Source organism: Acanthaster planci, linkage group LG16 (genome assembly GCF_054643075.1).
Source record: "Acanthaster planci isolate LZ-2023a linkage group LG16, COTS_SCS, whole genome shotgun sequence".
Lineage (NCBI taxonomy): Eukaryota > Metazoa > Echinodermata > Asteroidea > Valvatida > Acanthasteridae > Acanthaster > Acanthaster planci.
In genome coordinates, this window is record NC_141792.1 from 11,914,949 (window position 1) to 11,939,189 (window position 24,241).

The 24,241-nt window shown below is 42.5% G+C and overlaps 1 protein-coding gene across 8 annotated transcripts; it reads left to right on the forward strand.

Annotated features, from left to right (window-relative positions):
* Positions 1–1,932: 1,932 nt before the first annotated feature.
* On the forward strand, positions 1,933–22,218 carry LOC110979054 (ubiquitin carboxyl-terminal hydrolase 48-like). Of its 8 annotated transcripts, none has more exons than XM_087147394.1 (27): positions 1,933–2,038; positions 2,793–2,963; positions 3,324–3,444; positions 3,880–3,939; positions 4,074–4,161; positions 4,605–4,698; positions 4,910–4,967; positions 5,575–5,699; positions 5,914–6,022; positions 6,511–6,644; positions 7,500–7,582; positions 7,984–8,238; positions 8,815–8,913; positions 9,037–9,246; positions 9,494–9,654; positions 9,803–9,966; positions 10,403–10,512; positions 10,689–10,769; positions 11,557–11,681; positions 11,822–11,983; positions 13,238–13,410; positions 13,858–13,988; positions 14,359–14,543; positions 15,071–15,208; positions 15,372–15,549; positions 15,986–16,015; positions 16,442–22,218. In XM_087147394.1, the coding sequence occupies exons 2-27, from the start codon at positions 2,830–2,832 to the stop codon at positions 16,468–16,470; spliced, it is 3,237 nt and encodes a 1,078-aa protein (XP_087003520.1). In that variant the 5' UTR covers positions 1,933–2,038; positions 2,793–2,829; the 3' UTR covers positions 16,471–22,218. The 8 variants fall into 8 exon arrangements, with proteins under 8 accessions (XP_087003520.1, XP_087003522.1, XP_087003523.1 ...); XM_087147396.1 differs by having other exon boundaries at positions 15,074–15,208; XM_087147397.1 differs by having other exon boundaries at positions 11,822–11,938.
* The last annotated feature ends 2,023 nt before the right edge of the window (positions 22,219–24,241 follow it).

Here is a 24,241-nt window from a genome sequence, read left to right on the forward strand (position 1 = left end):
TTTGGATTCTTGTGGGTGGCTTTCTACAACTTTGTGCTTAAAGTTGTCCTTGCATTTTGTTCAGTTTGTTTGGATTATTGCCACTTAATTTTAATTGACAATGAATTAACGTAATCTTGATGTTTTTTTCACTCTTGAGTTTCGTCTTTTGATATCTAGGTAAGGGTAATGGAAGCATTTGAATAATTGAAGCATCATGCATCGGTCGTTGCCATCGCTGTTGGAAATACATCACATGTACACTGACAGCGTGTGCCTAGTTTGTAGTATCCTATAAGCTTCGGATTTTTTTGCATAAAGATTTACATGTAAATGTCCGTTCTCATTTTTGTTGCAACTGATGATTAGGCCCAATTAAAATTTCCATGCATGAGCGTGTAGGCATTTTTTTCCGGGGGAGGAAGGCTGTGTAGGGGAATTTTTTGGGGAATCATATTTATCATCAGCAATACGACAATCACAAGAAATCTGTTTTTGAAGTTTTTTAAAAACAAAATTTGTGGTTTCATTCCCTTTGAATTTTAATTTGTCCTTTCTTTTACTTTTTTTAAAAAATCAATTTCCCGGGGACGGGACGCCTTTTTTCGAGCTGCTTTGAAATGGTCATGAACTAGTAACTGGTATTGAGTGGGTGAGAGGCCTTTTCTACAATGCAACCCATCTTTCTGTGCAAAGTCCCGGCTTGTTTTAATAAGTTGTCATGCATGGAATAATTTGTCGGGAAAAAACACTGAAGCTGCTTTTGGCCGGTTATCCCTAGATTACAAAAATAGTGCCGTGGTGATGTTGCTTCTTTTAATGGGCCACAGGTTGATCGTCTCTACGTAAAAGGATCCGAACAAAGACAGGCAAATTACGCCACACGAGGGTAGTATGCATTTCGTGCTCGAAATTAGACTTAGCCCACGTTTAGTGAGTGTGATGCTTGTTTTTAGGTATTAATTTTACAGACTTCACTCTTCTAAGTATTAATTTTATCCATTGATTTGAAATAACTAGGCCGAGCTTATAATTAAATCACCGTGTAATTTGTTCCATTAGGTAAAATTGTTATAGTTATTTTGCATGTCCCATAAATCGTGTTAGGGTCGTACATTGAAGTCGAAAAAAATTGTTAACTACGAGAGAGATTACTTTTTGCATTTTCCACACAATTTGTAGCTCTGTTAATTGGAAATGTTTATGAAGTTGGATTTTTTTAAGTTGATAATCTGGCCAATGCATTTTCAATGTTGTAACCTCGTAAGATCTGAAATTGGAGGGTGCGACTCCCTATTATCAAAGTTTACTATGAGCAGGTTATTGGGAGAGGGACACTTTAGCACGGTATGGGATACCGTTTTGGGATAAAAAGATTTTGTGATGTTTTTGCTCCAAGTCGCAGAGAATGTCAGCTTCTAGAACTTATACAAGTTTGATGGGTGCAGACCACTAATTCAAGTGAGAATTTCCGGCCAGCTCATTAGCATTAAAAGTGCTCCACAGTATCTTTTGAAAAAGGAGATTGTTTGGCCCCCAAAATGGTGAGACTGTGTAAATCGTTGCCGGGATCAACTCCCTGGGTCTTTGAACTTTCATATGAGAGCAGAAGGGCTCAAAACTACGGTTGAAAAATGGTCCTAAGTGCCCGAGAAATTTGAGGGTTGCCACTTGAAAAATGGCTGCAATCAGACTTCGGAAAAATCACTATTTGGGGGTGATTTTGTTTTGTGGGAATAAATGAAAATGTAATTGGTTAACCCACAAAAAATTGAAAAGAAACTGAAAGATAAGTGACCAGACAAGAATTTCATTTGTGTTTCAGAAATCTCAGGGATGTTGGCGTGCATGCTATTGGGCCCTGAACAGTGCTGATTTTACAAAGTTTTCAATGGGGCTTGAATTAGTGGACTGGACCCTGATTATTTCGCATCCAACAGCGCCCTCGTGCGGTATGAGACTCCCTTTTTCTTTGGAATCCCTCCACACACTGTACTGCCGCGCCACCGAAGACGATCGACCAGTGGCGTTTGAGAACATCTACCCTGCGTGTCAAACGGTGAGAAAAGAATGATTTAAAATATTATTTTTCAATTTCTGACATTTTCTAACAAGCTTTCTCCTGCATTTTCCACCTTTTCATTAATTTTGACTTGAAGAATAGAGGAGCAGGACTTGAAACCTAACGTTATCTAGATGTCGAGTCCCTTTATTGACACTTGACACAGATGAATGAGTATTTTCAGGCTTCGTTTCCCGCGACTTTCCTCTTTGTTGAAAAACTTCACGTTCATTCACTGATAGTATTACCTTCATAGTACTTGCTGAAACTTTGTCATGTTCAGCAATTTCTGTCATATCTGAGAGTGAGACTGTCGTGAAATTTAGTTCGAAATTCAAAAACGGTGGCGTCCGGAAATTGGGCACAAATTCAGGCGAGTGTTATTATTAATAATAGTGTACCGGCACACTAGAAGGAATCTCTGAAAAACTCTCATTAGGCCTATGTCCTTCAAAGTTGATAAATTCCACAGGCCTAGGCCTACATCAATTATCATTAATAATAGGCCTACCACCTACTCGCGTAGGCTTACCCTGTTCTGTGAAGATTTTGTGCTTTGTGATAGCTGCATGAAAAGGATCATTGTTTTTAATGGGAGCAATCAGTCAATCTGTTTTACTTTATAAAATGTTCAACTGTTTTAGGGCCTAAAATATCAATATCCTGCCCCCGTTTTTGCAAGAAGGTTACCTCCGTACATGTACATGCCTGATGCCACTGTTTTCTTCCTATATTTCTGCGCTGAATGTAGGATATGACTTTTTAATTTGGCAACCTCCACAAGAAAGATGCCCACCAAAGTCCAGCTAGACAAAGCAAGTTGGCAGTGGACAGACACCACCAGCCCCGACGATGTGACAGCTGAGCATGTGGAGCTAGCGTACCGCATTGGACTACCAGCTTGTCAGCACAACACTTGCAGGTTCACGTTATGCCGCATTCTGGGGCATCACTGCATAAGGGGAAGACCGGGGGAAGGGGGCATGTTGTCAAGCCAGTCCCAGGTCCTTCAAAATCCACCAGATGGTTCTGTAGGATTTTGCAAGATTGTGGTTTGGAGCGACCGAACTGCTTTAAACTTGCGTGTTGCTTGATGTTACGTGAAAGTTGACGCGCAAACTTCATGTGTGTACCCTCAGTTCAATTTGGTGCACTGTATGTGTGGATGCCGTTAGGATGTTCCTTACAAGATTCTTATGCAGTAAGTGTTGAAGTCTGTTTTCAGAGGCTGGTGTGACTTTCTTTGCCGTTAATTTAATCATTAAATCTTTTCACAACTCAGGCGGAACTGTAAGGGGAATCCCAACTGCCTGGTGGGTTTGGGAGAAAAGGAGTGGCTATGTGACATCAAGGATGAGCGTTGGCATGAGGTGGAGGACCCCAACCTTGAAAGAAGGGCCGAGGTACATGCTTACAGCTCATGCTCATACTCACTCATACTCAATTTGAATAACCTTTACAATGACTCACACTCATCAGATGTCCATGCCTTAAAGGACCACAGTGCTCATTCTCATCTTTAACACATTTTCTGTACTTGTATTTCTAATTCCTGCACTTGAGTTACTCTTGTACTCAGTGTCATACTCATTCATCAAAAGATACTCAGTTGTAGTCTCGAGGATTAGCACTTATTCTTGTTCAATAGTTGAAGTGTTCCCTTGTCTACTTGAATACTGAACTGGTTTATTAGTATTGAAATGCTGAAAGTTTTTTGAGTGCTAAAACGGCATACCCTCTGGACTTTTCCTTTGTGTTTCTCTATTTTGTTTCACCGAGATCAGTGTTGTTGCTTTACAATCCTGTTGGTCCTTTTTTTCCTCCGTTTTTTCATACAGGATTCTTTTGTGGGGTTGAAGAATCTTGGAGCAACTTGTTATGTCAACACTTTCTTGCAAGTGAGTTCAAGATTTAAACATTCGGTTAGACACTGTATAGTTTTTTTTATGTCTTGTCTCTTTCAGTCTCTAATCTGCTTGGGAGACATTTTCAGGTTACTCTTTAGCTTTCCATTTTTTCAACTTCGTCACAGGTGTGGTTTCATAACCACAGTTTCCGGGCAGCAATGTACAAGTGGCGGCCATTGCGTTGCCAAGCAACAGATAAGCACAACCAATCAGGTGAGTCCTGTCTTTGGCAAGTATCCAAAAGTCCACCAAGTAGTAATCAAATCTGTTCATAGGAATCAAGATTATCCCTCCCCCCATCACCTTAAACTCCACCCCTTCTCTGAAGAATGTTATGTGCCATATAGTTTTGTCGGCTGATTAAGTGTGTTCCGTTTATGAAATGATTGATGTCCGATTCTAAATTTTCCTTCTGCCTTAAATTTGAAGAAAAAAATGTAAAAGTCACAGAAACTCTAGTTGTGTGATTTAGCAGATGGTGAGCTTCACCTGTTCCCTTGTCTTCTTTTGCTTTTTCTAGTAAATATTTCAGATTGAAAACAAAACTAGGAAAAAATCTTTGGTTGTAATTTGACCTTCACCATTTATTTTATGGATCATTGGATCCTAGTCTCTGTGTTGATTAAAAATAATAGACACCTTTTTCTTTCCGCCAGAAAGCAGCACAACCAAGGAAGGTGGTTACACACCCACGTGCATCTGTGGCCATCTACAGCTACTTTTTGCCTTGCTTCAGTTCAGCAACAGAAGGTAGGTTGTGGGGCACGACCTGACCAGTCATCGACCCCATTCCCCGTGCACCAGCCTTTGGCTCAAAGCCATTTTGTTGTCAAATTTTGTCTGGCACCGTCTCACGTGTGCTGCGGTCAGACCATTGTAATGCTGTGGATGGATATTTTTTATTTTTGAAGTTCGCCAATTAAGTCTCTTTTTCACAGCGTTGTTTGGGGTTTCCTTGCAGATATATTGACCCCTCGGGCCTTGTCAATTGTTTGGGTCTCGATGCTGCACTACAACAGGTCTGTATTTCTCGTTCACTCCCCGCTGTACTGTCTCTCCAGCCTTGCTACTTTATGAACTGATCAGCTTCAAATTAGCATAGATAGAGCCGCCCAGTACTTTAATTTTTATTTTTAACCTTGTCCGTCAAAGCATGCACAGTTAAACCTTGATATCGTGGCCACCCGCGGTATTAATTTATCAAATAAATGAATCAGTCTGAAACAAAGACTTTGCGTCTTGTGTTTCTTTTAATTTCTTGTGCTCTCACGACACAAGGATAGCAAGAATAAGTCTTCATAACTCAACGTGCATTTTTGAGTCCTGAGTACACAGGTTTCACAGCAATATATTTCTACACAAATGATTTGATCTGGGTTGGCCACAGGCCGTGCTAGGCAGGATCTGCAATAGCAAGACGTGGTTACAGTCTGTCTGTTTGAGAATCAAACCAGGACCAAGCAAAGGTGGCTAGTTTTGCAAGGCTACTGCAGTAGGAAGGTGGCCACAACGGCAGATTTGACTGAAACAAGTTATTTCAAGTAAAAGAGAGCAATTTCAGTTCATGTCAGGAACATTGCTTTTATCTCTTGGGTGCCTTCCTTGGATTGTTTCTTAAAACTGCAGGATGCCCAAGAGTTCAGTAAACTTTTTATGTCATTACTGGAGGAAACTCTGTCACAACAAACACATCCTGAAGTGCGGGATGTCATCCAGCAGCAATTCCGAGGCCAGTACGCGTACGTGACCAGGTAAGTTAATAACATTCGTGTTCAGTGATTAAATGCGAAATGTGTTATCTGGAACAAATCTTCATGAATACTACTGAATACGATTTCACAATTTCATTTTCTTGTGAGTACATGTTGATCTCAGTTTATTGATGACATCACGCATATTGAGGTTAGGCGCCTGAATTTGAGCAATCTTGAAAGGTGTTTATGATATCCTGTCTTTCTTTTTTAGGTGTAATAACTGCGGCCACAGTTCCAGACAGCCGTCAAAGTTCTATGAACTTGACCTGAACATCAAAGGTCACCGAGAGCTGAGCGAAAGCCTAGGAGAATTCTTACAGGTAACTGCAACTTCTTTGTTCTTCAAGTCTGACACATTTGGGAAGATTTTTTGTCCAAGGGTCTCTAAGCCTTGGCCAAATCAAATGAGTAGTTCTTGTTATGCTTTACGTTACTTAGAAAAGATATGAAGTATCCTGAAATGAAGATTCTTACAAGCTAAGAAAAATTTGAGTAAAAGAAAGAGACTTCATGAACTGATGTATTTGTGTGAAGGGTTCGAAATACCCATCGAAACTCTTGTTGGCTTTTTGTTGATTTGATGAAATCTGTATTCTTGATGCCTATTAAGGTATCATGTGCTTTGTTACTGACATTGTTACAGTTGAACCAGCTTTGAGTGTGAGCTTTGAGAGTTGCACTCGAGTTTAAGCTCAAGCTCAAGTACAAGTGCTACACCTCCGACAACTCATTTATACTTTTCTAATGTCCCAGTCCTTGAGGTTTCTTTCAATTGAGTTTACCTATCTATCATGATCTTGCCGCTAAGGATGAGCACCTGGATGGCGCCAACCAGTATTTCTGCGACAACTGCCGGTCCAAACAGGACGCCACTCGCCGCATCCAACTGCAGCAGCTTCCACCGGTACTCAATATCCAGCTACTGCGATTCGTCTTTGATAGGTGGGCGCAGACAATTTGTTGTATGATACTGTTTAGGACTCAATGCCACTGGTTGGGATTTCAGTAGGGGCATGATTTATTGGGAGTTTGCTGGATTTGGGGATTTCTGAACCCAAATTTGAGGTTTTTTAGACATTCAACCGTTGGAGATTCACCGTCATAGTCACAACGATATTTGAGAGAAATCTCATCGTTAGCTGTGAAAAGACACGAGAATTCATGGTATTTCATGTTATTTCATTACATCTCTGGATATTTTGGGATTTCCCCCACCCCAACCTCCTCCCTGATTTGACAGGTGGCTTGGAGCACATTCTCTGGCATCTCATTGGTCAACCTGTGGTTGGTAATTTAAGAGATATACAGGTGCATGATATAGGCCTATTCCAACCCCATTTTAACCCTAAAAGAGCAAGGGTGGTGGGATTCTCTCCCTTCACCAATTTTTCTGATATCGCTGCAGTCCAATTTTGTCAGGAGCGGAGCCTTTAATAGTTTTTAGAGTAGCTCTGCACGGTGATTTTGACACCAATATTGTGACAATTTAACATACCATTCTTTCACTGTGTCCATTTTTCCAAGACAGTTCAGCCAAAAGTGTATACTTTTTCCACTTGCTGGGACACTTGTAACCTTGAACTGCAAATGACCGTAACGACAATACCGTACATGTGATTGAGTTCAAACTTCACTTTTATAACGACGAGGAGTGTCTAAACATGCTTGCCCAGTAAAACTATGGAGCATGGCACAGCCGAATTCGGGGAGGGGGGGCTGGAATCCACTCCCTTTCCCTGCGAGATGGGCCAAAAATAACCTGGCTCTTTGAAGGTTAACCTCTTCTTTCATCAACAGGCAAACGGGAACCAAGAAGAAGTTGAACTCCTTCATCCAGTTCCCTGAAGTTCTAGACATGACTCCGTATCTCCCCAGGAAAGGTACGGTTCAGTACCGACAGTGTATTTTTGTGTTCATTTGCATTATGCCATAATGGTTGAGGGCGCTGTGCCATTTCGCAGTGGTGCAAGATGTGTCACTCAAATATTCTACCATCTGACTGCGCTGCAGGAGTATCGACTTTTTCATCAGGAGTGAGTCCCATTTGCGTGGCCTGACAATAACCTGAGGAAGTCTTCACTTACAACCTCAAAGTCTCTACAGCGAGTAGTTTTGCAGTAACTGAATAGTGGATGCTTCTTGTTCGCACTTGAACAAAATTTTAGCCTCAAGCGCTCTAGCAAGTATTTAATGCTGACTTAGTTTTACAGTGCTGAAACCACCAAAGTTAGACAGAAGCCAGTGTTAAAGTTTGGCAGACTTTGGATTGTTTAACTTCCAGATCTGTTTGTCATGAACGGTATTGAGAAACGTGGTGTAGAATTTAGACTCGGTCAGAATTATCGGCTCTTTCTGGCAGACGCAGAGACAGTTTACGAGCTGACAGCCGTCCTGATCCACCGTGGGCCCACGGCCTACTCTGGACACTATGTGGCCCACGTCCGGCAGGAGGGGGCGTGGCACAAGTTCAATGATGAGGAGGTGGAGAGGATCGAGGGCAGGAACCTCAAGCTGGGCTCGGAGGATGACCTCCAAGGTAGGTAGAAGGCCGAGAATTAGCCTGGTCCCCATGTCCGGTACAGCCTCGCTGCACTATGTTTGTTTCCACCATTTCTTGCTTGATCTAACCCCTGGTGCTGTGAAATTTAAATATCCCTCTGTTTTATTTTAGAGATATAAAATTAGGATGGCTGTCGATAGGCTTGCACACGGGACGGGGGTTATCATGGGCGCCAGCGCGTGTCGGGCAGGTAGCCTTTGAAGGTTGGAACAAGGTTGGCCAAGAACGGCATAATCTGTAGACTGGTCATTTGTGCAGACTTTTCAGGTTCCAGTATTCTGATTGCCCATTCACTCACATGTAAGAATACTTCAAATGCAGTGCCTATTTAGGTGCATAGGGATATGTAAATTAGTTGACCCTGTGTCAAAGGTCGTGAGGTCAGTGTTTCAAAGTATATGTTTTTTTTTACATTTGGGTCATCCAGTGACCTGATGCAATTTGGAAAAGAAAGTCTTCAGTCTTGGATGTTTCTTCTGGAGTAATTGATTCAGGTACCTTTTTTGGTTGTGGTCAAAGTCAAAGCATTGGTAATCCATGCTTTCATGACAGGTGGCGGACCAAAGCAGGGAAAACGGCCAAAGCATGTCAAAGGTCATCATGCTTCTAAGAACGCCTACATGTTAGTGTACACCAGAAGGCCGAGTCAAGGTGAGTAGAAGTGATATGTGTGCTGTTATCAGCTCTTCGGAATTCAAAATTGAAACTGTTGGTGATTAGTTGGGTGGTGAATACCGCCTCCAAATCTTGATATGTTAGTTTGTCGTTTCATAGAAAGCCAAGCAGATAACTCCGAGCGGCAAGGTATTTCTCTTTCGGAGGATTCTTTACCGGGCTATCTCCAAGACCTCGTGAGGCAAGACAGGGCGCAGTTTGAGGAGTGGGTCCAGGAGATGGCAGGCATGAGGCAGCGTAGCATCACCAGCGGGAGAGCCAGACACGCCGAGATCACCAGACTGTACCTGATGCTACCTCCCAAACCAGGTGAGATGGGGGTCGGCGTGGGGTGGTTGAGAGCAGGGGCTTTACGATGAATCTTGTAATGTTTCAAAATCAAATTAAGACAGATTTGAAGCATCAACGGTGGTGGAGTTGGAGGACACTTGGTAGATTTCTATTTCGGCAAAATTTTGGAGTTTACAGATTTTCTTTACTAGGAAAGTGTACGGTCTTGGAGGGCGTGGCTTTTAATGTTCACGAAGCCGATTGGTGTGTTCTTCCCTATTTACAGGGAGCAGGTACGAGTGGCTGAAATCTGATTGGCTGAAGCAATGGCTGAATGTTGACAGCAACACCGCCTGCAAGCCCATTGACAATTCTGACTTGGTCTGTCGCCATGGTAACCTGGACCCGGACAAGATACAACAGGTCAAGCGGATAAGCCAGGAAGCAGTAAGTCCTGGAAGAAAGTTATGTTTTTCTTTTAATGTGACATTTTGGACAATTGCGTGTCTATTTTACCAGAAAGTTCTTTGAATACCATTATACAAATCGTTCACATACTCAGTATCTTGTCACCAATCTTTCCTGACAATTCCAGGCAGGAATCCTACATTCAAAGTACGATGGCGGTCCGCGCCTCTCCGGGACCAGCCTGTGTTTGAAGTGTGTCCGCGAACGATGTCGCATGATGCGGCTGAAGTCCAACCTAAACGAGGACAGCAAGTTTGTTACCACGACAACCAAGAACAAGCTTGAACCAGGGTGAAGCGGGTTATGCTTTTTTCGCAGGCATACAGAGAAGGGAGAATCTAATGTCTCAGTTAGTCTTTATTCAAGTCAAATACCGAGCTCAGAGCACAGCATGTGTGTTACCAACCTAACATTGCTCTTATATAGCCACCGTTACTTCACTCATCTCCAAGGGACTCCTGAACACAGACTCATATGGTGATCGAGACATGTTAAACTGGCACTATTTTTTATTGCATGTGTTCTGTGTGGATACTTTTGTTGCATGTGTTCTGTGTGGGAGTTAAGATGAGTGTGACATCCGTAACATGTGCACAGAAGGAATAAGGATACAATTTTGTTAGTCGTCCCATCAAGCCTTTTCCTTGTGATTCTCAAAGTGAAGCCCTAGTCTAAGCCGTAACTGTGGGCCAGCTTTTTACAAAAGTCCAACGGTTTCACTGTTTAGATTGCCTGGCTATTGGGTCGGCAAGGCGTCGCTGAGGCAATGGAGAAAAATGGTACTCGACAGAGAGAAGCCATCGGAGGGAAAAGAGCCAGAAGTCGCTAATTGTGATGGTAACCCAAACTTAATGAAACATTTTTCATTACGTCAGTCCCTGGATTCACCCTTCACCATTCTAATGGGAAATTTTTTCTTCAGTTCTGTTGTAAAGCTTGTCAGAAGAAAACAAATTACAGGCATGCTTGGTCGGTACTTGAGCCCATTTTTTTTTCTTTTTTGGGGGGTTCAGCAGGACAGGACATGACATCTGATCAGCCCAACGTGGAGTCCATGGTGGGCACATTCAACGCGGAGCTACTATGCCCACACAGTAAGTCACAGTGAGTTTGAACCACTTGAGGACATGAGAGCTGCCAGTAGAGGCACAAAGCCTGCAGTGCATTCTGGGAAAATGTAAACAGCCACTTAAATTTCCAGGCAAATGGTTTTCGTTGGGCAGGGTATTACAGTGGATTTTTTGGTCCGTAGATACCAATTTTCATCGTATACCTGGCTCCTGAATTGATGGTTAGTTTGTGTATTACCGTGCGTTAGCAACAAAGAAAACATGATAAATCCCTGGCAGAATGTAAGAAGTTTATCGTGAACTCTTGAAGATAAATTCTTGATCGTTGCATTTTTCTTTGGCATTGTGAAGTGGACAGAGGTTTGTGCCTTTTAGTTTTATATTAAGCTTTGCAACAGTGGGTAGAAACTGTAAAGGTCATTGTCAAGTGCAAGAAATTGGGAGTGGGATTCTGTTCAAGTCCTTTAAATGTGCATCAATGTCGGCACAAAATTCCTGCATACGATTGGGACTGTAAAGGGATCGTACATTACTCAGTGTTTTAACAGTGTGCGCTGGTCTTTATCTGAAGAGGACCAGTACCTACTGGCCAAAATGTTGAGTCAAAACTTGGGTTCTTTGGCAGAGTTCTATCATCGAAAAAGAAATCATTCTATGGTATCACCTCAGATGCCTTTAACCCCCTGAGTAGCACCCTTAACCTCCTGCACTCCCAGATCTGGTGCATCTTTGTTAAACTATGAAGTCCATTTTAACACCTGTACTCCGGATGTCTTCATTCTCAGAACACTTTGTGATATTTGTTTGGCAGATGGCTTGAGCACGGACGAGACGTTGCGGAAGCTTGTGCCGGTCGCTGTGTGGGAAAGACTCCATGTGTACTTCCCCGATGCTCCAAAGTTCAACCAGGATCAGGAGTTGTGCCGGGCGTGTCAGGTCAGAAATGACACTTGACTGTTCTCCATGAGTCTTTCAGACCTGCCTCTCCCCTTTTCGACTGAGTATGTGAGTCAAGCCACACGTCACTCAGCCAAGGGACGAATAAATTTCGGCCAATTTTTGTTCTCTTCCCGCAGCACAGAGACGAGCAGCAGGAACAAGACGGCATGTTGAGGGTCATGATGGCAGCTGACCAGAAAGCGGCTCTGCATCAGCTCTTCAACGACAGACACCGGCCGAGCTGGGATAAGAAGGTTACCCCACCACAAGTCCAATCTTGGTGTAGCCCGCACATTCATGTTAGGGCTTAAAGGGGATGGGCCATGTAGGGTTAAATTGACGTTATGATTTTTCAACCGTCTTATAAACAATAAGTTGGATTAACCCCTCTTTTATGTCATTAAATCAGCAAAACTTGGTGTTTTCTGTGTGCTTTTTTCAGTCTCCGCCTGGGCTCTTCGCTAAAATTTGCTGAGATCGGTCAGTGAGGGCAGCAGACAAGTCTTAGCAAAAATGTGACGTCATGGGGCGGACTCTACTTTCTAGACCAGAAAGCATAGTTCGGGCAAGAAAGATAATCGGTCCAAGCAAACGACTCGCAGTGCACAGTGAAAATAAAATTGTCGGAATGAAACACCAAGTTTGACGAAGTAGGCTAGCCTATAACCACGGACTAAAAAAAGGAGGTTGTGGGTTCGAGTCCCACCTGAGTACGCTTGTGGGTTTTTTCACAAGCCTTTTGGGGCAAACACTGAGTATACAGTGTTATAATACGCGTCGGGCAGAGCAAAACTCCAATATTAGTCAGTGTTTTGTTGTTGATCCTCCAAGTCGCCGCCATGACTGTGGCCAACAGCCTCGAGTTACAAAATCTCTTCCTGAGTGTATTCTGGTTCAAACTGATAAGGCAATATTTCTTGTGCCTCATTAACTCCTTTAATGTCGCTTTCTTCGTCAAATGAATAAGACGAACATGACAACTCATTGCTGTCATGATCGTAAAAAGCATCAGTGCTGGAATTATCGTCGCTTGAGTGGTGGTACACGCTAACGCCTACTGCATTACGTACATAACAGTAAATGCATAACAGTAAATGCCAGATAAAGGACTCTGTCCTATGACGTCACGATTCTTGGGCATTTCTTCAGACAACTTTCTGTACCAGACGGCTGGTGATTAGCTTTTGCCCCGAGAAGGGAGTAAAATAAGGTCCTGAAAACTGTAATTTTTGACATATTTCCGCACATTTTGAAATAATGCAGATGTGTTTTCTTGTTATCTATGTTTGTTTTAAGTGTTGATGCATGTTTGACAAGAAATCTTCCCAGCACAGCCCATGCCCTTTAAAGATTAGGCGAAGTTTGCAAACCTCTTTATTATTTTTGCCAAATGCCCCATATATTTCCTTCCAATTCTGCTACCAAGCTACTGTTGACATTTACTGCTTTAATACAGACATGGATAAATGATTTTTTTAGAGGAGAGCTATGCACTTTGCAGCGTCATGAATTTGGCGCACTTGTTACTCTACTTTGTGTAATTTGTCCTCAAGGAAGTAACAGAGGCCTATGCCGTGAGTCGACCCTTCCTGGAGCAGTGGCGGGAATTCGTGCGTCAGCCGTTGAAACACGCCCCGCTAAGCGAAGTAAACAATGCGTTCCTCATATGTAACCACAACCGCTTCATATTTGAGCCGGGCACCGTAGACGAGGTAACGAGTAACATGTAAGTATTACTTCCCAACTTTTTCCTTGGCCTGAGCATAACTGAGCAGCCCTCACTGGCCTTTAGGGATCACGATTAATTGATGTAGAAGCTCACGTATCCATTGGTGCGCATTGCTATCCTTGCTCAAAGGACCTCGTAAACATTCTCAGACCCATCTCAGTTCTTTGAGAAGTAAGCAGTTTGATCATGCCATTTCAGATTCAAACAGCTAACCCAACACAATAACCCCCTCTGCCCCCAAGGGTGGCCATTTGTAATCCTGGTTGGGAAGACAAATTGGGTTAGAGCTTCTTGGTCAAGGACACAAGGTGAATGCCCGTTGCTTGATTTGAATTCTTGATCCTGTGACTATGAGTTCCATCATTAACCACTAAACCCCACAGCCCCAGAAATTGGCCATTTTTATTCTGGCATTTGTGTTTTTCCCCCCAATGTTTCCCACAGGTACTCCTTAGTCTGGCCCCACGAGTGGGAATTTCTCACCAAGAACTTCACCGTGGATTTTGCCGTACGGATATTCCGTGATCAGGAAGCATCTGAGAATGGCAGGCCGGTAACGCTGGAGTGCCAACCAGGTGAGATCGAGAAACCGAATTTGTAAAATGTTTCATGTAGCATCGATCCATCTTTACGTATTTCTTTTGGTTCATTTTTTTACATGCAAAAGAAGATTGACTTTTGGACTGTCTTAATGTTGAATGTTACACCTTTCCCTGATTTCATGTTTCAGCAAATGTTTATTAAAAGCAAACAAACTTTATCCAAAATGTTTTCAAAACATTGTCTTTATACTTTATACAAGCATAAGAAAGTCTTTTTTGAGAGAGGGACAGAAAGCTGAGGTTCGTGTGAGTGAAACATGGAGTATTGAATCAAGTGTAGTTGTCCAGTTTTGCAACTAGGACAGTGACTTTCAGTGTAGCCTGGTACTTTCTGACTTTACAGAGTCCTGCATGGAGTGCATTATGGCGAGGCAAACCCAGGCTAGGCTGGAGCGACAGGAGTACAGCGGGGCCCGCATCTACGTCCGCAAGATCGTCACAGAGCTGGACTCCGTCGGTCACACCCAGGACGAAGAGGACCGGAAGAGGTCAAGCCACGACACAGCCAGAGATCCAGATTTCTTTCAGGTGAGTGGTAGAGCAATGTATCTACGATTTCAGAGTTCATCCTGTTTTATTTGCAATTTTATTTCAGGACTTGCTTGCAAGTACTGTTATGCAGTTCAGTATTTAAGCAAAGCATGAGTCTTAAAGAAAGAACGGTGTTCCTGTTTAATATTGAAAGTAATTCTGTTAACGTGTCTCTGGGTCTGGTCCCTGGACTCATGTCTGTCTTGCTTTAATGGGTTTTACATACGGTTTCTGACTAGTTGCACTACCAACAAACATAGAGGTGCTGAGAGTTTCCGACTATTTGCTGTGGAAGTGATTACACGATGAAGAATGGACACAGTAAAAGGATTACACACAGCATACGTAACACTCTTATGTTACAAAAGACTGCATCGTTCAGGTCATAGAATTTCTGGTTCAGTATATACCAGGTAGACAGGTTTGAGTCATGTTTTCCCCCAGTGGAACCCAAAATTGATCAACAAATTTGAGGTTGTTCCATTAGTTTTCATTGGTGCCCCCCCCCCGACACACACCCACAGCAGGTCAACGGCAGCAAGAAGATCCGACTGAGTAGCTATGCCGACAGTACCCGGCGGAGTTCGCGACACCGCAAAGTCCGAGGGGAGAAGGAGGTGATTGTCTCCTCCGGCAACACACTGAAGGAGCTGAAAATTAAGGTGAGCAGTCTCTTCCCCACAACCATAACAGAATATCACCTTCTTTAGCTGTCAAGTCTTTTGCCAAACACGACGGCTTGCTATTCAGCATCACGAATCGGGGCCCATATCAACACCAGATCTGATTGGAAATTAACAGTAGTCCGCTTGATGTTCTGATCAGGTGATGCACGCCTTCTCGGTGGCCCCGTTTGATCAGACGCTCCACTTTTGCGGTCAGCAGCTGACCGATAACGAGTCAACTCTGTCCAGTCTTGGCATCGAGCCAGGCTGCGTCATTACGCTGACCGTGGACATGCCACAGTCCGAGGACCCGTTTGCCGTGGACGAAATATTCCAAGGTGAGGCGGCAGTTTCTCTGGAATGATCATAATATTGGAGTCATCGAAATACCTTTTTTTCCATGTTTCACATTTTTTTGCTTATGTTTAACTGATCAATTGATTTAATTGTTTCACACTCGTTTGCATCATCCTCAAAAAGTGTTTGTTCAAATGCGTGGACCACAATAAAAAAGAACTTTAAAAATCTCCAAGAACTTACATTTTGCATTGTCTTTAATCTTTGATAACTGGACCCCATTACAAATAGCAGTGGAACACGACCTTTTTTTTTTAATTACAATGTCGGAGGACCTGACACTTTGATCCAAATGCCATTTAGGAAAAAACTTACATACTTTTGATGCAATCATTTGAAGTCGCTGATGTCAGGAAGTAGATCTGCGGCAATGTTTTTATTTTGCAAGACTTTATTGTTTCTGTTTACATATTTCAGCGTCCAGTGTTCCAGAAGCCGGATTCAAAGGTAAGATTACTTGTCCCTGGACCCATTAAACCTTGATTTATGCAAGCAGGAACTAGTGAAGCTTTTTAAAGATTTGACGCTGCAGTAAGAAACACACCTAGAGGAGTTTGTGACTACATTGTTTTGGAATGGGAACACACTTTTTTTTAGAAGGGTTACCTTGCTTGACTTTTAGCGAGTACTTAATGTTTTGTTTCTCCAGGCCTTCATGAGGCAGCCACTCGTGGTGAAGAGTACCCTGACAATATCACACAGGGGCTAATAAAGTTACAGAAATGTTTACAAATATGCAAACCTCCTTCTTGTACCTCTCTGGCTGCCTTACCTAGGTTTGACCTTTCCACTTAATGCACTCAAAGACGTTGTGGACATAGACCGGTGTTAGTTCTTTACCCCGCCTCAATCTTGTGCTTGCATTTTGGGTAGGAACTGGCTTGCTGGGAAGTGGTACGTAACAACATTCACCGTGTTGTGTCGTGATTTGCAACCGAAGATGTGAGTGAAACAGTCCCCCATCTCTGCCTCTGACAATCATTTGGTGTAGAGTATGCGCAACGATTTTCGTTGGAATGCGCACAGAACTGCAGGGATTTTGAGTGTTCTGCTACTCATACCGTAATTTTCGGAATACAAGTCGCGGCTTATACATTTATTCTCACGCTGAAAAATGTCCCTACGGCTTGTAGTCCAGGCTGCTTATTCGGCAACATTTGAAGAATGAAATCAGTCACTAAACGCCGCGCCGTGCCGCGCCTCAGCGTAGCCTAGCCCGGGCTGCCGGCTGCGCGTGCAAGCGGCGGGGCATTACCGGTGACGAGGCAGTCATCTTTTTTGTTGGTTGCCGTTTACATTGCCTCAACCCACGTGTTGGAAATAAGGAAACCAGTCCAGAGGAACTGAATAGACTTGCAAATGTACCGTAAGTACCGTTTACACCTCGCAAATCGTGTGGTGCGTCTGTTCGTTTTTGTCTGTTCCATGGTTGCGTAATTCATGTTGTTTATTATTTCACTGGTCATTGGGTGACTGCAGGCAAAAAAAGACAACAAACAGAACTGCTGCATGGCAAGGACACCAATCCTGCCCGCCGAAATTGGTAATGTGGAGGACTTGGGAAAGTTTAGGTTTATGAGCAACACCCGTTCCCACACTGCTAGCCAATTCACAAAAGGTGAAATTTAATCAAAATCCTGTTCTGATTCATAGGTGTCGATTTCATATACCGATGAAATTTTGTTTTGGGCCGATTTTCCAGTTTTTTCATAAGTGCACAATGAAACTCTTTTAAAATGCGCTCCAAAAGACTTTTTTTTTCAAATAATTTTCAGCACGTTATGTGAATGGAGGTAATAATAATCGTTTATCCATTTTTGTTTGGGTGGAATTTTCTGAGATTTTTCGAGGACGCCAGACCACTCGCGGCTGAATTCTTGCCCAGTTTCCTGACGGCGACGAGTTTGAATTTCGGACGAAATTTCATGTCACTGAAATTGTTCACAAAGGTTCAAAGCCTGTTTCAAGAAGGCAATAGTGTCACCCTAGTGGATTTGAGGTTTTTTAACAGAGGTTTGCAGTCAAGTGAAACGTTGAGGCGCGCCGCGTAATACCGGTGCTCCAGCGCTTCAATAGTGCAGCACGTGCGGTGACTTTATACGTGACGTCAGCACTGCGGTGCGTCTAGGCTAATACTCCTTGGGACCTGTATTTCGAAAATTACGGTACACTTACTCGGCCTTGTTTGAAATAAATCAAGGACACCCTGCTGCGTACACATTTTGTGTACACGTACTGTGGTAACTTTTTTCCTGTGCAGTGTAGCCTGACGCAAACGTTATGAATTTTCACTCTTTCAAACGGGCGCCTCCTGGTACGTTTTGGGCAGCACCAACAATAACGATGCTGCTTACTTCTTGCCCGAGTTGTTAAATGAGTGGTCCTTTGTCCAGTGAAATGCAAAAATTAATTAGTGTGTCCTGTTCTTCAGTAGATTCAGTCTCTTGTGTGAAGTCTGAGTGTGTTTCAAGTTGGTTTTCATTGTATGAGTTTTTCCGTTTTTTAAATTCTGAAATGAAATAGCTGTCTGGCTCGATTTGGTAAAATGGTCACACGCTGAAATTTGGAGAACCCGTACATTGAGTTTGTGGCAGCTGAAAACTTGCCAATGTTTGGTTGCATTATTTCCCCAAGTAATGTTAAGTATGAACATTCAGTTATTTGGACGGAGGTCCCTTTGCACATTGTTCGGCAGAGCAAAACCACAATACGTGCATGAAAACCACCAAGATTAAACTCGTATACGATGTTGAAAAGACATTTGTGGCCTCGTTGGTATTTCTCACGCTTAGCAAAACCAGGTCTCTTTTGAAGTGAGCCGACAACCGGCAAGATATGGCTCAGCCTATCTCGTTGCAATCGAGAAGAAAAAAAACCAAAAAAAAAACCAAAAAAAAAAAAACAAACAAACAACATGCCTGTCAATGGCTGTTGAGAAAATCGGGAAGCGGTATTATGTCAAACAGATGGGCGCGGTAGAGCATATTCACATGGACTTCTCCCCTGAATAGCGATAAGGTTGGTGCTTTTTATTCAGCATGCTGCAAAACAAGTAGATACAGCCAAGTCAGCAAATAAACAAGAAATTTTGACATACCACTTTCTCGAATAATGTAATATGTTTCAACTTAAGTTCTTTAGGACTCAAGCACCCTAACATGATACACCAAGGCAGATCACTTGTTTTGCACGACGTTAAACATCTCAGATCTTCAAAACAACATCTTTAAGCTCATTTTGTGGTGACAGGTCCCGTAGGCCTGGCCTTCCCCTTTACTTTGTGTCTGACTCTGTGTTTTTGTCGTCTGACATAACAGCTTTTTTTCCTGACTTTATGAACACAACAATGCTCTTACACGTACTACAGGCAAAGGCGTCATTAGTGGTTGTGCCCGTCTGTTTCGTAGTCGGGTACTTTTCTGAAATCGGGAACACAATTACAAAATCTCCAAAACAAGTTTTTTCTGGAGTTCGGTGTTGAGTATATATGAGAACAGAGAAGGCGCTTGAGTACAGTGTGCATGTACTATTTTTATTAGGAATACCCTGCATGGTGTGTATTTGAGTATCTTTGATGAACAACTTTAAAGAGCAACCCCAAGGGTGGAGGAATAAGAAATCTGGCCGTGGTATGTTTACTTGGATCCCATTATAGACATCTATGTACACATAAACCCGGATTCAGCAATATTTTTGGTTAAAAAAACTCACTTTTGAGACCCGTGTCTGCCGAGTGCTATGACTAGCTTTCGTGGAAGGAGAGTGTCGTCATCGCTTCATTTACATCTCATGAATCAGGCTTTTCCAGTCTTTCGTCCACGTAGCATGCACCGTGGAAACGGTTCTCCGGCTGGTGCATGTACGCACTGAGCCGGTGCGGTCACGTCAATGCACATAATTACATAAAAACTCGTGTGTAGTTACAGCTTAGAGGAAGGACACAGAAGGAGTTTGAACTGCCCGGGCTATAACATCTGGCCAATTACCGCTTTCTGGCATGCCCGGTATGTCCATAGCCAGAGCGTAGCGAACGCTTGCTACGCACCATCTGTTTCACAACCACCAAACCCCTTTGTACCCTATGATCGCCGCCGCAATTTGTGGCTGGTAATCTATATCCATAAAACTTTGTGCACTGAGGTACAGGAAATTGAATATTCATGCCTTTGTTGGTGCTTGGTATGATCTCATGACAACATCAAATTTAATGCTTGCGCAGTTGCTTGCATTACGGTGTGTGCCCTCTCTTCTGGAGTTTTTTTCGGAATAAATAGCCCGATTGTTTACAACATTTTGTGTTTTGTTCCAATCATTTTTATTATTACATTTGTACAAAAGCGTATTATGAAATTTCAGGATCACTTCCCGTGATGAAAAAGCGCATTTTGTTACTTGTGCACTTGGCTTTCCAGTAAAAGTCAACCGTCATATTGTTGGCCAGTCTTAGCCAAATTCGTAGCGAACACTGATGTGTTTGAGGGAGGAGAATAAAATTAGAAACTTTGCATGTATAAGGGAACAATGTATCAACATTTATTAACTTTATTTACGATGGCAAAAATAGGTTTAATATCAGGGATATTTCTCTCTCTATTTCCTGGTCAAAGCAATAATTTGTATTTAAATGCAAGCCAAAAACTACTGTCATTGTTAGGATATTATTGGCCCTGCTTGTCCAGCTAAGATGCAGGCAGTAATCAGGTATTTTTGAAATGTTTTGTATTATTTGTCTGACTCGGCGGCGACCATCAGTGAACACTTTGAAGTGCCAGAGTTGCAACTCCTGTGTCCTTCCTCTATGGTTACAGTTAAACTGTCCCAAGCTCATGCTATAGTAGCTGGAAGGCCGAGATATTCTCCCCCCAAAAGTGGCCGAAAATGAAAGACCAGAAAGCGACAACTCCTTGGAGGAGCGTAGTATTGATGAAGAAGTGAGGAACTCGTCAGACAGCGGTTCTACTTAGGACAGCATCAGCTCACCAGAGCAAGAAGAAACCCGAGGACTACGCAGAGTGCCAAATCCGATGCGCAGGGCCTTACCGATCGGGCTGACGATGGGACCACCGCTGGTGAACGAGGGGGTGAAGGAGACTAAGATCGTTTAATAAATACGGCTTGATAAGTTCAGGGTGAAGGACGGAAGTTTTGAATTTTTTTTATGTGTGTTGCTTTATTCCAAAAAAAGTGTCCGGCTAGGCCGTGCAGCTAAGGTGTGCAGGCCTTTGTACGAAGACATACCCACGAAATCAGGTCCTGCGATGTTATGACGTTTTTCGTTTTCAAGGTGGTGCGCAATTAAATAAGCTTATCTGCGTGGCGCCACCAACGGTACAAACGTGGACAGTTTTTGAAAACCCGCCAAATTGATCCATTTTTTTTGTCGCACAGTTACTGTTTATTCAGAAGTCACAGTGCCACTTTACATATGCATGTATAACTTAGATACCACGTGAGTATTTGAAACTGTATTCCCCATTTTCCTCACCACCGTTGGTGTTGCTCTTTAACGTGCAATTTTGTAGTGGAGTATTTGAATTAGTATTCGTACAAGTTAAGCTTAAGTTAAAGAGTTAAGCTCTTGATTGTGTAAGTACAGCCTTTAGTTTGTTGTCAAATCTTTTCAATCGGTTTAATGAAGTGGGGGTAACTATTGAGGCGCTTGCCTCCCCCCGCTTTGAAATTAGACAGAAAAAATCGGGTGGTTGCTTCTTGGTCATTGTTTCAACCGTGACCAAGCCCACCGAAGGCCCTCCAAAATGTACCCCAGACACACCAGTGGTTGAATGGTTGACCACCTTTTGATTAGTGAATCTAAGACTAGATGAGTATTAGTACTTAGTGCTCGAGTTCCATACAAGTTCAAGTATCAGGGGCTAAACCTCTTGGTGTGAAGTTTAGCACCTTTGATGAATGCAAGTGTATCAACAAGGGCAAGAACCAAACATGGTTTAAAGGATGAATTCTGGAGTTTGAAGTTCGCGACCTCGTTATAATGAGAAATGATTATATGAATGTTCATGTCGTTTTCACCGTGTAAATACGTCAAGTGCAATTGAAAGTTGCAACTCTCAGGTCAGTTCTGAAAAGGGTAACCTTTCCTAGTTTATGTCTGTTCATGTTTTTACATTTTGCATTATCGTTGCAATTCTATGGATATTGCAAACAATCTTAACTATGGGGGTATTGTTGAAGGCGCGTGGTGGGTAGTAGTGGCCCCCGGATAGAGGTTGTCATGTTAACGCTATTCAGTCTGGCCATTAGGTTCAAGCAATGACTAAGAGATGGGGGACTTGAGGCCTTTTCATACCTTCTTGAAAGGTATCACAAACGCGAAGTTTTGACGTCAGATAAAGTATTGTGGTACGCGAAAGGATACGCTTGGATATCGGTTGTGGTTGTCCGTAAGTTCGGATAGTGTTTCTATAAATTAATTGGTTATAGTGGGGAACTGATCTTTGGGCCTATTAAGCATTCCTGACGACTCTATTTAGTAATGTCACACTGAAAAGATTTAGAAACAAACTTGTGTCTTTTTAATGGTATCTATAAACCAAAGGACAAGCATCACTGAAAGAGAATGCTTAAAGTTTACGTACATGTGTGTATTATACCCTGTGAAATCTGTAATAAACAGAGCCATTTACAATGTGTATGTGATGGTGGTTTGCTTTTTCATCGACCGTTGTGAAAACAACAAGACTTTTTGTTGCGTGTGTTTCAGTCTCTCTAGCTGCAGGAGCGCTTGTCTGGTAAGTGCACAGACCCAGGTGTGTGTTTCCTCGTCCCCATCGCCACCGCATGACACGACGCATGGCGTAGGCTTTGTCGGGAAATCATCGGATAAAGTTCAATTTGAATCATGACACTAGTGCACTAGATAAAATGGGTTGGGGAAGAAATGGTGTAGTGAGGGCAAGAAAGACGATTGCCTTTGAGGAAGATTCTTCCAGAATCGAAACATCAGGCCCGCTGACGTTTTTTCCTCGTTTTATATTTTAGGATATCGTCAGAAAGAAGATTTGAACAATTTATGTGTTTCACATTTTCTGGAAATCGAAACTGAGAATTTTTTTAAGTAGCCCCCGGGGTTATTTGAAAAATCATGTAGAAACTGGATGATTGAGGCCTGTCAAGGGTACATTAATGGAAAGTTTGATAACATTCAGAAAGTATTCAAAATGGGTCGTAAAGTGCGTATTGTTAACTATTGTTTTGTTTGTTTTGTTTTTGTGGCGAGCAAATATGAGGGTATTTATTAACAACTTCTGTCAGGCAGTTTCTCGGGGCGTCTGTTCGTCAGCTAGCCATCCGTATTTCACGCTATTACGGTTTTGCTTGTGGGTAGATGTGTAAGAATACTGTCACGATTGGTTCCAGTTTGGTATTTTATCAATACTGCAGAACATTACACTGTACGTGCTCAGCATGCTATGTGTATCATCTGTTCTGAAATTGGATAAATAACTAAGAAGGGGCCTTTTCATACATTTTTAGGGTGCGTTGCGTACACGATGCGTTCGTGCGTGTCACTTTCACTGACACAAAAATCGACGCTATGAACATAACACGTGTGCGTTGCGTTCAGCCGTCAAAATCGTCCCGGGAGTGATCGATTTTGGCGAATATATACGCAACGCTTGGCGCAGGTTTTGGCGCGCATATGGAAGGGTGCTTTACTCTCTCGACAAGGCAACCATGACCCTTTAGAGGGGATTTAGTGTTGTGGGGTGGAATGTGGGTTAAAAGAGTAAGAATTAGGTTGGTTAGGTATGGTTGGGCAGGATAGATATTGATGGGATGGGTCATGCTTAGGATTTGATAGAATGGGAATTATGTGAGGTGAGGTGATAGGGATTTGTTAGTGGAGAGTGGAGTTTAGTTTGGTCGGTTGGCTGAAAATGTTTACAGTCTAACCTCGCTCATTTAAGAGCACTGTTAATACGTGTACAATATTCCACTTGTAACAAGGACACTTAAGCTCCCAATCCCATTGTTCTTCATCGTTGTGGGCTCGCATGGCACAGGGTGCGTGTAAAATTCATCTTGAAATGAGAGGATTTCGCCCTACTGGGTTTCGGAGAAATCTACATTTTCACCACTGAAGAAAGAAAACACAGAGTTTCGTATGTTTACTGGATGAATTGATTTGAAAATATAAATGTATAGCCTTCGCTGTTCTTGTTAACATGTTTGTGTTAAAGTAAATATATGATCAGTCTGCTGTAAGAGCCACTTACACATATGATGTTACCTAGCGTAACAACCTTCAATCAGCTCCCAGGGTTTGTGTAATGGAACATTGTTAACTTTCAAGTTAAGAATTGCAATGAAAAGTTTACTGGGATATAAGTTAACAGCTGAGCTATTTACAATTTAAGATAAAGAAATACACTTGAAGAATTACATTTAACGAAAGCTAAAGTTTAAACGTCGAGTTAGCTTGGGGAAAAGATGCTGTTTCCCATGTTCTACAAAACAAAGGCCTTCGTTTGGCGTAAACACTCGAGATAATGGCTCAGTTCTATATTTTCTCGAATGGTCTCTCTTTGTTCATCTGTGCTTGCAGCCGAGGTTCCCATGGAATTTGTGTCTTTGGAGTCATAGCAGGTTTATAATTTTATTTACCACACGTATGTAAAAGCTTTCCACACGTTTTAGTCATGGCAAAATGCA

What these genes read in the sequence shown, in the direction of transcription:
- LOC110979054 (XM_087147394.1), top strand. Translation starts at nt 2,830, where the DNA reads ATGCCCACCAAAGTCCAGCTAGACAAAGCAAGTTGGCAGTGGACAGAC. An exon ending in TGTCAGCACAACACTTGCAG is followed by an intron (nt 2,964 to 3,323) that starts GTTCACGTTATG and finishes TTCACAACTCAG; the next exon opens with GCGGAACTGTAAGGGGAATC. An exon ending in AGTTGTGCCGGGCGTGTCAG is followed by an intron (nt 11,682 to 11,821) that starts GTCAGAAATGAC and finishes CTCTTCCCGCAG; the next exon opens with CACAGAGACGAGCAGCAGGA.